General features: G+C 41.2%; 1 protein-coding gene across 1 annotated transcript in view; it reads left to right on the top strand.

Moving 5' to 3' along the window:
* The window catches only part of CFAP54 (cilia and flagella associated protein 54), a 192905-nt gene extending 179147 nt beyond the window's left edge, over window positions 1–13758 (top strand). The window contains exons 66-70 of the mRNA XM_077807684.1: window positions 611–796; window positions 1414–1520; window positions 2350–2518; window positions 4248–4325; window positions 13639–13758. Of these exons, the coding sequence (XP_077663810.1) occupies window positions 611–796; window positions 1414–1520; window positions 2350–2518; window positions 4248–4325; window positions 13639–13758 (660 nt within the window). The remainder of the gene's footprint in view (window positions 1–610; window positions 797–1413; window positions 1521–2349; window positions 2519–4247; window positions 4326–13638) is intronic.
* Window positions 13759–14754: the final 996 nt, after the last annotated feature.

Raw genomic sequence — 14754 nt, 5'->3', positions numbered from 1 at the left:
AATTTTTAGAAAGGACGAACCATCTGGAGCTTAGAAGTACAGATTTTGATTAACTACTTCACTTTTAAAAACTCTTCAGTTTACTCATTGTAAAAAATGTTTCACCATGTGAACTCTTAAAAAGCTCAACTGAGAAAAATGGGTGTGGCTTCTTTTAAAGCTGCATATTTACTTGAATAACTATATAAAAGGTATCAGAGGGGTAGCCAGGTTAGTCTGGATCTGTAAAAGCAGCAAAGAGTCCTGTGGCACCTTATAGACTAACAGACGTATTGGAGCATGAGCTTTCCTGGGTGAATACCCACTTCGTCAGATGCAGTATAAATAAAAGTAGTATATTTATACAGCAGTAGATGTTATAATGGGACTAAAAAGACAGTGTAGATTGTCTAAAGCAGTGGTTTTCAATCTTTTTTCATTTGCGGACCCTTAAAAAATTTTGAATTATGGTGTGGACCCTTTTGCAAATCTTAAACATAGTCTGTCAACCCCCAGGGGTCCACGTACTCCAGGTGGAAAACCACTGGTCTAAAACTAACTGCTTAGCCAAGCTTATTTTATATTGGAAAAAAATTATAAATCATTATTTTGGTTTACATTTGTTTTTCAGGTGTCTCCAGAAATTCCTGGAGCCCCACATAAGAAGTCCACAGTGAGAATAGCTTCCCCTGTTTCTTTTAGCACAGACACAGACATTCAGCTAGACAAGAAGGCAACGATTGCTCCAAACAAGGAACTTTGCATCCAGTGGTACATTCCATCTCTGGAGAAAAGAACGAAAGATATGGAGACTATGGTATAATTACAAAATGAAAAAAGAGTTGGATTGGAGATTTTTATTAAAAATAACAAAGTGCATTTAAGTGCAGTACCTGAAACTTGTATAAATCCTATATACATACAGTGCATGATGCCACACACCTGAAATTGCCTGTGTATGGACCAAAAATCTTCATCTATTGCTAAGAAATAAATTTTCAATCACAAAAGCAAATTAATTCAGTAGGACTAAAGTTGACCTAACTCATCTTGTTGGTATTACTCCATAGACTGGGTGATTGTGCTTGCTATATGGACCATAATAGTTCGATATAATAAAATGACTGACACACACCAGGGCAGGGAAGAAGCTTCAATAGTAACATGTCCCCTAACCCACATTTGGTAGAAGCCCTATGTTCAGTCTGCATGGGGTGAAGACTCTCTGGGTTTTGGAATGTGTGGTTTAATGGGGTCAGGAAGTCGGGGTGCATTCGGGGTGGTCATGCCATGTGGCATAATCTTTCAAACCCACAGAAATTACTTACTTACTTAGTGGTAGCACCTACAATAGTCTGGATGCTGTACAAATAGCTATATAGAAAGAAACAACTCCTTCCACCAAAGAGTTGACAATCTAAGGTTTCTTTACAGGTTTTGCTGTTTTATGCTTACAATACAAAGTATGTCAAGATTGTCAGCATCAAGACTTTCAATTCAGTCAATGTGTTTTCTGGTCACTTGTGGATTCCACTGACTAGGTAATTAATCACAGACCTTGTTATATTACTACATGCTATATTATGTGTGTAATGTCTACTGTATGCATAATTTGTGTCTTGATCAAATGATGACTGCTCAGAAATATAACTTAGTATTTGAAGGCTATAAATACTAAGGACAGAGATCAGTTGTATAGGGTGCTACAAGGGGGAATAGCTAGGAGTAATGCGATAAAATTAGGTAAAATAAATTTTAGGCTGAATATCAGTAAACTTTGAGATATATCAGACTGTGGATAGAGTCCCAAGGAAAGTAATAGAAGCAGTATTGTTTGAGCTATGCAGAACTGAACTGGAGGAAGCACTGGAGAACATTGTGAAGGAAATAGTCTTGTAGGTAAGAGGTATCCCTGCCTGGCAAAGTTCAGAATTTTGTTATACAACTATAGTAATATTTTATGTATTATTTCAAATTCAACTCAGATCATCAAATTGTTAAACTTACCTGGTGTGTTCTGGCATACAAAACACATAACATAGCAACAAAGGCAACAGAATGGCAATGGCATAAAGGAGAAAATATTATTTTTGAAGTATGTTTCCTCTCACCATTTTTGTTGTGGTTCTTTTAAATCACAAAATGCCTAATACTGCATTTCTTCACATTTCATATTTCCATTGTCTTCAGTGAAAGCTTGGTTTTTGCAAAACTGCAGGATCAGGCTTGAAATGAAAGAAACCATCGTAGCAAAACTATGTGAGAAACAACTCATGTCAATTTGTTTATGTATGGAAATAAAAGTAACATCAAAGCATTGCCAAATGTATAACTGCATTTTGTAACAGATACAACATTATTCTTTTTTAGAATTATTTCCTTACGTGAGAAATTGTCTAATGTGAAACAGCGCATTGAAATTTTGGTGCAGTCATCTACAAGTTTTCCTTTACAAGTACAAAGTGAAAGACAGAAACAAGTGCCTTCAAAAAAGTCCAAAATTAATCTCGCAAAGGTGCAACTTGATGAAAAAACAGAAGTAAGTGAGGACAAATTATGCCCAGGATTCTAAATACATCTGATAGTCCGATGTCTTACATGTTTGTTTTTGAGGAAATGGGAAAGTTGGAAGAAAAGACAAAAACTGAGACCTCCCTCAACTACTTCAAGGAAGGTTGAAACATTTTAACCCACATCACCTAATCTTTAACTTTGTAACTTTTTTTCTTTCTTGTCAGGTGTGCCTGACATAAAATATGCTCAGCTTCCTTGAAAATAAAGGCCACATTCTCAGATGTCTAAATATGGCTGTAAGCACCTAACTTTTTTTAGTGATCCATATTTGAAAATGTTGGCCATGGTATTATACTAATATGCAGATGAACACGAAAGCTCTTTTGACAAAATAGCTTATACATCTTCAGTGCAGAATGGCCAGTGATTGGATTCTAAAAAGAGAAACTTCCAATAACTGAGTAGGACTAAAACTGGCAAGGAATTTCTTTTCATTTTTTCTATACCACCATGCTCTCTCTTTTTATTAGCAAGGCTGAATATGTCTCTGTGACAGAAATAAATAAATACAAAAGAGGCAATTTCAGGATTTCCATGTGGTCTCTTTGAGATAATGTCAATGGAATAGAATATCGCTACAGCATAACTGCTGCTTGATAAATGCCGAGGAAAAGAAGACGTTTATTTTCAAAGTGGGAGACATTTATCATGTGACACTGTTCTCTTTATATCTATTATATGAAATGATTAATGATGTAGATGCTGTCATTTTTCTTGATGGGTGCTGTGAAACAGTGACAATTGCTCACTGTGCCATTATTGAAAAGCTGTATTCTGACTGGCTTGGAGAACAAATGATGTTTCAGCCAATCAGAGAATACAGTGTTTTTAGGAGGTAGACAGAGCTGTCCTTTAGTGACTGTTTCTGATTAGCTGAAGGTTTTTGTTCAAACTTTCATTAGTAAATAAGTCAGTGATCTGAAAACCACAGTCTGGAATGCTAATTGGTTGTGGCATTTCTTTTGTATGTTACATGTACATAAATATCTTCTTCCTATCTGCTTAACTCTAATGTCTCCAGTAAATGTGTGGCAGAAGTACACTTATTGGGGGCTTATTCCCAGAGCTGTGCTGTCCATAGGACGGACCGGGGCAACTGCCCGGGCCCCATGCTTTGGGGGGCCCCGTGCTTCGGGACACAGGGTCCAGGGTGGCCTGAGGGGCTAGCAGGGGGCCTGGCACTAGCAGCAACGAGCAACTCGGCCCCAGGCTGCCCCACTCTGCTCCGCCTCACCAGCTCCTGGTGTCGCTTGCGGGAGGAGGTGGAAGCTGGAAAGAGGCAGGGCGGGGGCTTGGGGAAAGGGGTGGAATGGGGGCGGTGAGGGGGCTGGGGGGAGGTGTTGTCCCGGGCCCCGCATTCCCCTAGAGACGGCCCTGCTCATTCCTCAAGTCAATTGGTGTTTTGCCTGAGTAAGGACTGCAGGATTATGCCCTTGGGTTGCTATAGAAAAGACCAGCATGAATTTACTGTGGATACTATAAGTCTGGTACTTTATACATTTAAGGATGTCTGAGCATCACTTCTCTGCAGTATTAAAAAATGGAACATAAACATTCCCACACTTTGAATTCTGTCAAAACAACAAATAACCCCATAATTGTGAGGCAATGAAAAAGAATGTTTAAAAATCCTCTCTAATAGTTCATAGCATAAAACGTAAAATACAGCATTGATTTTTCCTATTTTGTTATAGGAAATGCTTAAGCAATGTTTGTCTGAAGTAAAAGCTTTGCTGTGTATTGTTCCAGATCTGGCCTCTCCATTAACTGAGGTATGATATTCTGATTTTTAAAAAACCCTCTTTTTCTTCAAGGCTAAAATTTTTTGGTCAAACTAAAATAGAGATGATATCAATTAGTCTTTCTTTCTTACATTATTGGTTTTTAATAGAGATTTGTACAATCAAAATAGCATTGATGTACACAATTGTTACCTGCTCAATTTAGGGCACCCTGCCTATACCCTACCCACAGCTCAAGGCATGACCCAATCAATTTAGGCACCCCCACCCTTTTCCTTCCTAGGGTTCAGGGTGTAAGGTACGTATCTTTACCCACAGGGCTCAGGAAGAAACCTAATCAATTTAAGTACCCACCCCTTTTCCCAGTGAAAGAGCTTTATACAGCTGTGCTCTAAACACCTATTTATTAGCAACACTCACAGAATACATATACCAAGCAAATCTCTTATGCTCACCACTCCCAATATACAGACAAATTTCACCCAATGGCCAGGGAGGATCCACTAATCTAAGGGTTCCCAGCGATGCCTCTGCACGTCATGGTCATATAGAGGAGTCAGAGTTCTGGCAGCTTGATGTTGAACTGCAGCCCAGAAATGGTTCCCAAAGAGCATTTTTTTCATTTACATTATATAGGTAAAACTAGCTACCTCCATTAAATTTACTAAACCTATCACATTATTCCCCACTCCTAAATAACAAAAATTTAACCAATTACATACTGGCACCTACCTGTCCTCCTTCCTGCCCAAGTTTTTACATTTACAATTTAGACATGAAAGATAAACTTAGTTGTGACCTTCTCTGTTTATGCAGATGGTCAGTATTGAAATGCTGGTCAGAGCTTATCTTAATATTTTTTTTTTCCAATTTTAGTGGTGAACTCCCTGAGTTTCACCCAAGGCTGGTTTAATATGGGGCATATTTGATCAGGTCTCAGGCCTCCACAATAGCATGATTATAAACTTTATATCTTCGTTGTTTGGCTACAAACACTTCCTTCTACATACAACAGAAAACTAAAAATGCTCATCACAGTAGATTTGTCTAATTTTTCCCTTCTCCACCTTTGCCAAGAGCTATATCCTTTGCATAAGCTCCACCAGATTCCCAGCACTTTTTAATATAAAGACTACATGTATCCTTACATCTAGCTTTGGACCCTCCAGTCATTTGGGCTTTCCTTTTGTCCTTTTTGGCTCTTACCATCAACTTTTTGAGGAGGTGGATTGGTACATTTTTTGTCCATGACAGTATACTCAAGTTGTTACCCCACTTGTGATCAGCATTCAGTTTCTCTTGGAGGCATCCAAAGAGTGATTGTGACCTCACTACCAGTTTCCAAGTCCCCAGCAAGACTGTCTTAAATAAAAACAAGATGGGTGAGGTAATATCTTTTATTGGACCAGCCTCTATAAGTGAGAGAAAAACTTTTGAGCTTATACAAAGCTCTTCTTTAGATCTGGGAAATGTACTCAGAAGGTACTTCTATACTGCAATTAGACACCCACAGCTGGCCCATGCCAGCTGACTCGGGCTAAAGGGCTGTTTAACTGCAGTGTACACATTCGGGCTTGGGTTGCAGCCCAAACTCTGGGACCCTCCCCCATTACAGGTATATATCCTGGACTTTCTCCTTGGAGTATATTCTGTGATATCTGAGTACCTGGCTGTAGATAACAGATTTCTTGGTGTGTTTGGGGTGTTTACTGGATCTGTGAAGGTAGGTGTAGTGATCTGTGGGTTTCTTGTATGCAGTTGTCTGTAGGGTTCCATTGCTGAAGCTGATCGTGGAGTCCAGGATGTTGACCAGACTCTGTCAGAACAACTGATACAAAACCTGTAGACATAGCTCCACTGCTACGATGATTGACACTCCCCATAACACACCTTTCAAAATCCAGGGATTCTACACATGCCTATCACAACATGTGGTGTACCTCATTCAGTGCACTAAATACCCCAATAACAACTATGTGGGTGAAACTAGACAATCACTATGCTCCCAAATGAACTCTCACAGAAAAATGATGAAAGACGAAAATACCAAAAAGAAAAGGAGTACTTGTGGCACCTTAGAGACTAACCAATTTATTTGAGCATGAGCTTTCGTGAGCTCATGCTCAAATAAATTGGTTAGTCTCTAAGGTGCCACAAGTACTCCTTTTCTTTTTGTGAATACAGACTAACACGGCTGTTACTCTGAAATCTGACGAAAATACCAAATCGCCTATGGGGGAACACTTTTCACAAAGCAATCATTCTATATCTGACCTCTCGGTCTTCATCTTAAAGGAAACCTTTGCAACACCTTCAAAAGATGAGCCTGGGAGCTTAAATTGATAACTTTGCTGGACACTAAAAATCATGGACCGAACAGAGACATTGGATTTATGGCTTATTACAACAATCTGTAACCCACTAAACCCCTGACCCCCAGCTTTCTGTTTCCCCAATGACTGGAGAGGTGTTGACAGGCCACGTGACCGTGAATGGACCCTTGAAACTACTTATGCTATACAATCTTTTTCACCTTGTATTTTGTTGTGACACCCAGAGTACGTTTCCCAGACCTGAAGAAGAGCTTTGTGTAGCTTGAAAGCTCGTCTCTCTCACCAACAGAAGTTGATCCAATAAAATATATTGCCTCACCCACTTCGTCTCTCTAATATTCTGTGATCAACATGGCTACACCAACACTGCATTAAATAAAAACAGATACAGCATACCATGTTAAAAAATCTGTTGGTCAGTCAGACTCAGCATGACAATTTAACCACTGGCCCTCTAGGGATTTCCTGCCTCTCTTCATTTTTTTCAGGTTATTTGTAAACCTTGGTGTTCTGTGAGGAGAAGCTGGCCTGGGGCAACTATTGTGATAGTAGATGCCAAAACATTAGTATAAAGTCTCATAAAACTGTTGATAGACTGATGAGGACAATTTTTTTCCTCAAGTCTACCTGATGGAAGCTTAATGGTTCTTCTTTGAGTGATATACATATGGGTGCTCCACTTGTAGGCGTGGCAGCACCCCCTGTGCTTGGGATCGGAGATCTTCATCAGCAGTGCCTGTCGGACCACACATGCACACCTCCCCCGTCTCGCAGGATGTATATGTAGTGCTGTGCTGTCCAACTGCCCCCAGTTCCTTCTCTGCTGCCTTTGGTCTGGGATGGAATCCGCAACAGAGCCTGCTTATCCTGTTCCCTCAGTAGATAGTGCGTTACTTGTTAGTTGTAGTGTAGTTAGTATTTTCTTCTTTTCCTTCTCTTTTCTTCTATCTAAATTCTTTTTTAAAAAAATTGTTGTAACTTTACTTTTACAGTTATTTCATAGTTTAGGTTTTCGTTTCTCCGCTTCCCATCCTTCCCACCCAGGAAGCTTTTTTCTCCCTCACAATTATGCCCAGATCACCCAGGTTTAAGAGGTGTGTTTCTTGCGTGGTCGCCTTCCCAGTACCAGACGGCCACCTGCAGTGTATTCACTGTCTGGGAGAGGGACACGTCCCACAAAAGTGTTCCCACTGCCTTGGCCTGATAGCCAAAGCCAGTAAAGACCAGGAAATTCAGTTAAAATTTCTCCTCATGGAGAAATCACTACAATCGGCATCGGACCCAAGCCCAGACTTTCCTCCTGTGAGGCCTTTGCGCTCTGCCAGATCATCTGCCAATCCTCATTCCCTGCGTCCCTGGGAGAGAAAGTCTTCGCTTTCTTGCTTGGATTGAAAGAAATGGGCTTCCTCCTCACACTTTGAGGCACAGCCTGCCAGAACACCATCCACTGAGAAGTCAGTTGCTTCAGTATCATCTGACAGGGGACATAGCTCCAGGGCCCATCCAAGTACTTCTCCTACCAAAATGAAAAAACTGTCTTGCAGTTCTGAAGACCGAGACAGGCCATAGAAAGTGTCCACACTGGCAAAGTCATCAGCACCGGCCAAGCCTCTTGCTCCATCTACTGACTCTTCAGGGGAGCACATCCCTCCTTCAGCATTGAGTCACACATCAGCACCGATGATGCTTTTTCCCCCTCCACAAGACTTCAGATATCCTAAAAACTTGCTGGTATCTGACATTCCTGAGTTCCCTCTCCTTAGACGTGACCTCCACCCACTTCCACCTTCCTCTCCAGACTCACGATGCTCCCTTCCTTTCTCCCCCAAGGATGGCACCTCCCTTCTCCAGTGATGAAGAGGAAGAAGAGGAGAAGGAGGAGGGCTCCATTGCACCCTCATCTGCCAGACAAGTTCCACCTACTCATCCTCACTACGCACAATCTACATCTGGTCCACAACCTTGGTACGGACCACCATGGATGAAACCACATGTTCCATTCCCTTACACTGGCCATATGGGGACCTTTGGGTCAGGTACTGGGCACAATCTGGGAAACCTCTCATGGAGCAAAACCAGAGACCTACACCTCTCCCTTCTTCATTGGTCTCTCGCCTTCTGGAGGCTGAGCCTCCGCCAGTACTGCCTGAGGAAGAACAGGAGGAGGAACAGAAGGAGGAAGCTACACCAACATTACATTTCTCTTCCTCTTCCCCAGATGAGGCTATCGTGCTCCCACGTCCTATGACTGATGACAACTTCAAACATTTTTAAGAGTTATTCCACAGGATTTCAGACTCTCTTCAGATTCCTTTTGGAGGAAGTCAGCAACAAGCAGCATAAGCTGCTTGATAGTCTGCACACACCCTCTTCTTCCAAGATCTCACTACCAATAAATGAGGCTCTTCTCAACACCACGGAAGTGCTCTGGCAGCATCCATCAGCCCTCTGACTTTCAAACGTGCCAACAAAAAATACTATGTTCCATCAAAAAATGCAGAATTTCTATTCTCGCAGCCCACCCCTAATTCTCTGGTAGTCAGTGTGGTGTAAGAGAAAGAGACCGTCAATACCAATCCCAGTCTAGCCATCCAGACAGAGATTGGAAATGCTTAGACTTATTTGGATGCAAGGCGTATTCATCAGCCATGCTTCAATTCTGAATTTTGTACTACGAGCTCTGATGGCTAAATATAGTGACTGTAGAACCTCAGAGTTATGAACACCTCAGAAATGGAGGTTGTTCATAACTCTGACATGTTCGTAACTCTGAACAAAATATTATGGTTGTTCTTTCAAAAGTTTACAACTGAACACTGACTTAATACAGCTTTGAAACTTGACTATGCAGAAGAAAAATGCTGCTTTCCCTTTGTTTTTTTAGTAGTTTACATTTAACACAGTACTGTACTGTATTTGCCTTTTTTTTTTTTTTTGGTCTCTGCTGCTGCCTGACTGCGTACTTCCAGTTCCAAATGAGGTGTGTGGTTGACTGGTCAGTTCATAACTCCAGTATTCATAAATCTGAAATTCTACAGTACTTTTTTTTTCTCTCCTGCTGGTAATAGCTCACCTTACCTGATCACTTTCATTAGTGTGTATGGTAACACCCATTGTTTCATGTTCTCTGTGTATATAAATCTCCCCACTGTATTTTCCACTACATGCATCGGATGAAGTGAGCTGTAGCTCACGAAAGCTTATGCTCAAATAAATTTTGTTAGTCTCTAAGGTGCCACAACTACTCATTTTCTTTTTGCGGATACAGACTAACACGACTGCTACTCTGAATACTGTACTTAAATTATTCCAAGTTGGAGGAACTCTGTTGTGACCTTCCGGAGGCCAAGAAAGAGCAATTTCAGACCCTAATATCTGAGAGATGCTTCCTAGCATATACAAACCTAAAAGCCGCATTAGACTTTGCAGATACTACTGCCGCTCCATTGCAACTGGTGTGGTCATAAGGCATTCTTCATGGCTCCACCTCTCGGGCTTTCCTAAGGATGTACAAACCTCTGTGGAAAACTTACCTTTGAGGGTGAAAAAGTATTCTCGATGCACCTAGATGATTCCCTGCACTCACTTAAAGACTCCCAAACTACTCTCCAGTCCTTCAGCATCTACATGCCAGTGCCGAAAAGATGCCCGTGGAAGTATCATTCCCCCCCGGTGATCACGACCACTGCAGTATACTCCTCAATGGCACTTTTATGACATCCGGCACTGAAAACAAAGGCCTCCGTCCAAACTTAGACAGCATTCTGCAGTGGGCTACATCTCGCACATACCCACCTTCTTTGACATCCCACCAGTCTGGTGACCGACTAGCTCTGTTTTTCCTATCATGGAGATGAATCATCTTGGACAAGTGGGTTCTAAAGATAGTCAAGGAAGGATACTTCATCCCCTTCCTATCCTGCACTGCCACCCCCTCATCCCGATCCCTCTTCAGGGACCCCTTGCACAAACTCCACAATAGACACTCCCCTACTGCAATTAGAGTACATTGCACATGTTCACTATCCACCTCGATAGCTTTTCTCAATAATGTCCCCATTGCTGACATTTGCAAAGCTGCTAAATGGGCATCAACCGACACTTTTGCCCATCACTATGCTATTATGCATGATGCAGACACTCTCTTAGGACATGCTGTCTTATCATCAGCAGTAAATGTTGCTCTGAAACCCCAGCCTTCCAATTAGGGGCACTGCTTTCTTGTCACCTATAAGTGGAACACCCATAGTGACATCACTCTAAGAAGAAGAGAAGGTTACTCACCCTGTGCAGTAACTGAGGTTCTTTGAAATGTGTGTCCCTGTGGGTGCTCCACTACCTATCTATCCTGCCCTCTGCTTCAGAGCCGAAAACACAAAGTTCTGCGGCAGAGAAGGAACTGGGAACGGTCAGACTGCACAGCACTATATATAGGTCCCACTCACAGAGCAAGAGTGGGGAGGTGCACATGTGCAGTCCAATGAGCACTGCTGATGAAGATCTCCAATCCCAGGTGCAGGGGATGCTGCCGCACCTACAAGTGGAGAACCCACAGTTAACTGCACAGGATAAGTAACCTTCTCTTCAATCAGCATCAAAGCTCTCCAGAATGAGGCACTATTATTCAACTTTCTTGACTACATTAAGGTGGCCCTAAAGTGTTGCAGTGGCTGCTGCTGGGTGTTCAAGTAAGAATCCCTAGGGTAACCTTCAAAGTCCATCCCAACCAGTGACCCCTCCACTAATCCCCAAATACCTTTACCCTACAGCTGCCCACAGCATAATGATTAATACACAAGGCATCCCCCTCATTCATCCTTTATAAATAATTAAACCATGGATCTCTCACCTCCACTCCCCCTTCTCAATCACATTATCTCCTCCTCCTCATTCCTAAATACAGTACTCCCTGGTACTCATAGAGCAGTCCTGCCTATAGGAGTGAGATTGTCCAAAGGGCTGATCTTATGGATCCTGGCCCAACTAATAATGGGGAAAAGGTCCATGGTATCTGGCAGTTCTGCAGTCCTACCCTGGCTGATCAACATTCACCAGCACAAATGATGAGCTCCTCAAAACCCTTTTGTATATATCACCTTCCCCCTTCCCACCAACCCAGATATCTCCTTTGAGAAATAAATCATCTTCTTCCCAAAGGACCCTATCCCTCTACATTACCCAGTTTGTTGCCCATATCTAAATGCAATTCCTTTCTGCAGAAATCAGACTTCCAACAATCCCTCCCAAACATCTTTCCTGGAAGGAGAAACTGGGCCAGGTGAATAGGAAGAGAAGCCGTTCTAACTTCCTTACAATCCTGGTGGGCTGTATCAGTGGGGCCTGTTTTAAAATGTTGAATAGAGGCTTCAGGCCAAATCCTCTCACGTAAAACTTCCATGGGAGATTTTGTTAAAGAAGGATTTAAAACCTAATCCTGCAAAGGGCTGAGTATTTTCAAACCTCACTGAAACCAATGGAAGTTAAGGATGCTCAGCACCTTCCTCCTTAAAGTATATTTCAGAGCAATATTTCCAACACTTTCAGTACATTTTATAAAACATCTTTGGTTAGACTGTGCACATAACAGATGACCCTTTGTTGGAGTCAGGGGAAGCTCAGGGAGAGATTGTGCATCAGGAGGTATAATCCCTCACCCACGTTTTCCAGCCTGCAGGAGGAGTACACACACAACATCTTTAGGATGATGTAGCATGCTCCCCTTTTGGTGAAAACCGAGCCCCACCCCTACCTGTCCCCTGAAGCCAGGATGCATAGCTAAAACACTCCTTGCCTTACTTTGAGCACAGGGACTGCAGTTGTTCTTCCCCTTGTATGGGGTATGTAATCAGAAGAGCTTCTTGTGCACCCTCGCCTCACAGCAGAGCCAGGGAGAACCTAGTCTCTGAAAGAAACCTTTTACAGTTGTTTTTTTACCTCCTTTTTGTCTTTTCCTGAGCTAATTGAATGAAGTCAGTTTCCAATTTTGCGTAGTCTTTTAAAATTCTCTTTCTTGTCCTGTCACACTTAGCAGCCCATTGTATTTTCCTGTCTTTTTTTTTCTTTTGTTGAAGTATCTGCCTGTACATTTGCTTCATCATTGAATTTACTTCTTAATTAGAACAAAAGGCCATTTTTATTGACTCATTCATTTTAGAGTATATTAGTGTTCAGGTTTTGAGAACAGAAGATGGATCATCTGTTTAAAAATAATATAGTCAGTACAGTCAGGTGCCCCAGTGAAATTTTAAAGAATAATGCTAGGGAAAGTCCATTTTAAATTTCGAAAGTGATTTCTAAATATAATCCCTTTTGGCTGAATGCAGTTAAACAATAGCTTTAAAACTGATCTAGTTCATATAGACTAGGTGGTCTCACATTAATTGGTGGCAGGACTAGGGAGACTGGCATCACCTTCTTACAAAATCCACAGAGATTAACTTGGAACTGTAATATAACCTGGGGCACTCTCTTCTCCATTAGAGCAGTGGTGGGCAATCTGCAGCCCACAGGTTGCCCACCACTGCTTTACAGCCCTCTCATTGTGTGTGTGTGTGTGTGGGTGGGGGGGGGTTGGAGGGGGATTGAGGATAATTGTAGCCAGTGGGATTCCCTGGCATCATGGCTCCATTGGAGCCACACTACTGAATGGTGGGCAAAAGGAACCAAAGTTCAAGAGCTGGCACAAAGATGTGAATGGGGCAGATGGTCCTGGTGTTCTGGCATCCAGTGGATATGCCAAAGTCCCCAAGTTTGAGGGGTACAGAGTGATCAAAGAGAAACTCTGTGAAGGGATCTTGCTGAGGTTTCCTCCCCCTTAACCTGTGTCCATGGGGTTTCATGTAAGAAGAGGTCATTTTGGCCTCAAACCTATTTATGTGCCGCAAATATTTGCAATTTATTCTTCTATTGTGGTTGGGAAACCTGTTTGACTATTTGAGAGGTCTCAGTTTATTCCTACTGTAATATTAAAAAGCTATTTACTTAAGAAATACTGTTTTTATTTTTGCCAGGTCCCATTTGACGTTACTTTGCAGTCAATAAAGAATTTGGAGAAAATGTTTGATCCTGCTAATGGATGTGCAATAGCAGGAGGAAGCCTTTTCAACTGGATTGTATCTCTGCTCCCTTGAATTTTCTTTCTGTGGTAACTTAATCAAACACTGAATTTCATAGTTTATAAGGTCAAATAGTGTTCCTACTTAAGCCAATGGGAATTTTGCCATTGACTTTAAAGGGACCAAGATCTGGCCCCTAATGATTTGCATAGTTTTTAGTTACATTTTGGAAAATGTCATCTTATTTTTTTTAAATAAAAAATAAAAGGTAACTTTCCTTCTTCCATCTTAATCTTAAATGAAATTATGTCTTTTTCAGGAATTAATGTTTTTATATGAACTTCTTTCAGTAAAAAGATTTAGAATGTAAGCCATTCAGTCCTAAATAAGTGAGTCTGTATTTTGCTGGGGTTTCTCCTTTTCAAAAAGCTCATGTTGATTAAAAAATGTGAATAGGCCAAAAAGACTGCCCTTGAGATACTGCAGGCCTTGTAGCCTCCTAACATTCAAACATAAACTATGGATTTTTCCATAAAGCATGTGTTATATGCTAAACTTTACCATACCAGCACACTTTTAACTGCTTTTGCACTTAGTCAAGGGTGCGTCTATTGATGAGCTTCATTGAGAAACCACTGCACTGGACTCCTTCTTTCACAATTTCACTGCTTTTAAATTACAATTTCAGATTCCTCTGTCTTTGTTAAAGGAAGAAAAACTCTTACATACTGCTGACAGTGAAACTGATTTGTTAGAAAGAGGTGTATTTAGATGTCTTCATATAATTCTGAAGAGAGAATCTGTAAACAGGCAAATTTAAAAGCTACATAAGTGTAGTACAAAGGCATTGTATCTTTCATACAATATTCTAAAATGCTTAACAAAATAACATTGAAAATATATATAAATGCTAAGTGTTGTTATTGTTTGAAAATTCAGACAAACATTAACTAAAGTATCATAAAAACATTCCTCTAAGGAAGTAAGTGTTGTTATCCCAACTTTACAGATGGAGAGATAGACACAGAAAAATGAAGTTGCTTGACCAAGACCACATAGTAAGTCACTGTG

The sequence above is a fragment of the Eretmochelys imbricata genome, chromosome 1 (genome assembly GCF_965152235.1).
Source record: "Eretmochelys imbricata isolate rEreImb1 chromosome 1, rEreImb1.hap1, whole genome shotgun sequence".
Lineage (NCBI taxonomy): Eukaryota > Metazoa > Chordata > Testudines > Cheloniidae > Eretmochelys > Eretmochelys imbricata.
Note: the sequence above shows the minus strand (reverse complement) of the source record. Positions and strands in the feature narration are given on the sequence as shown.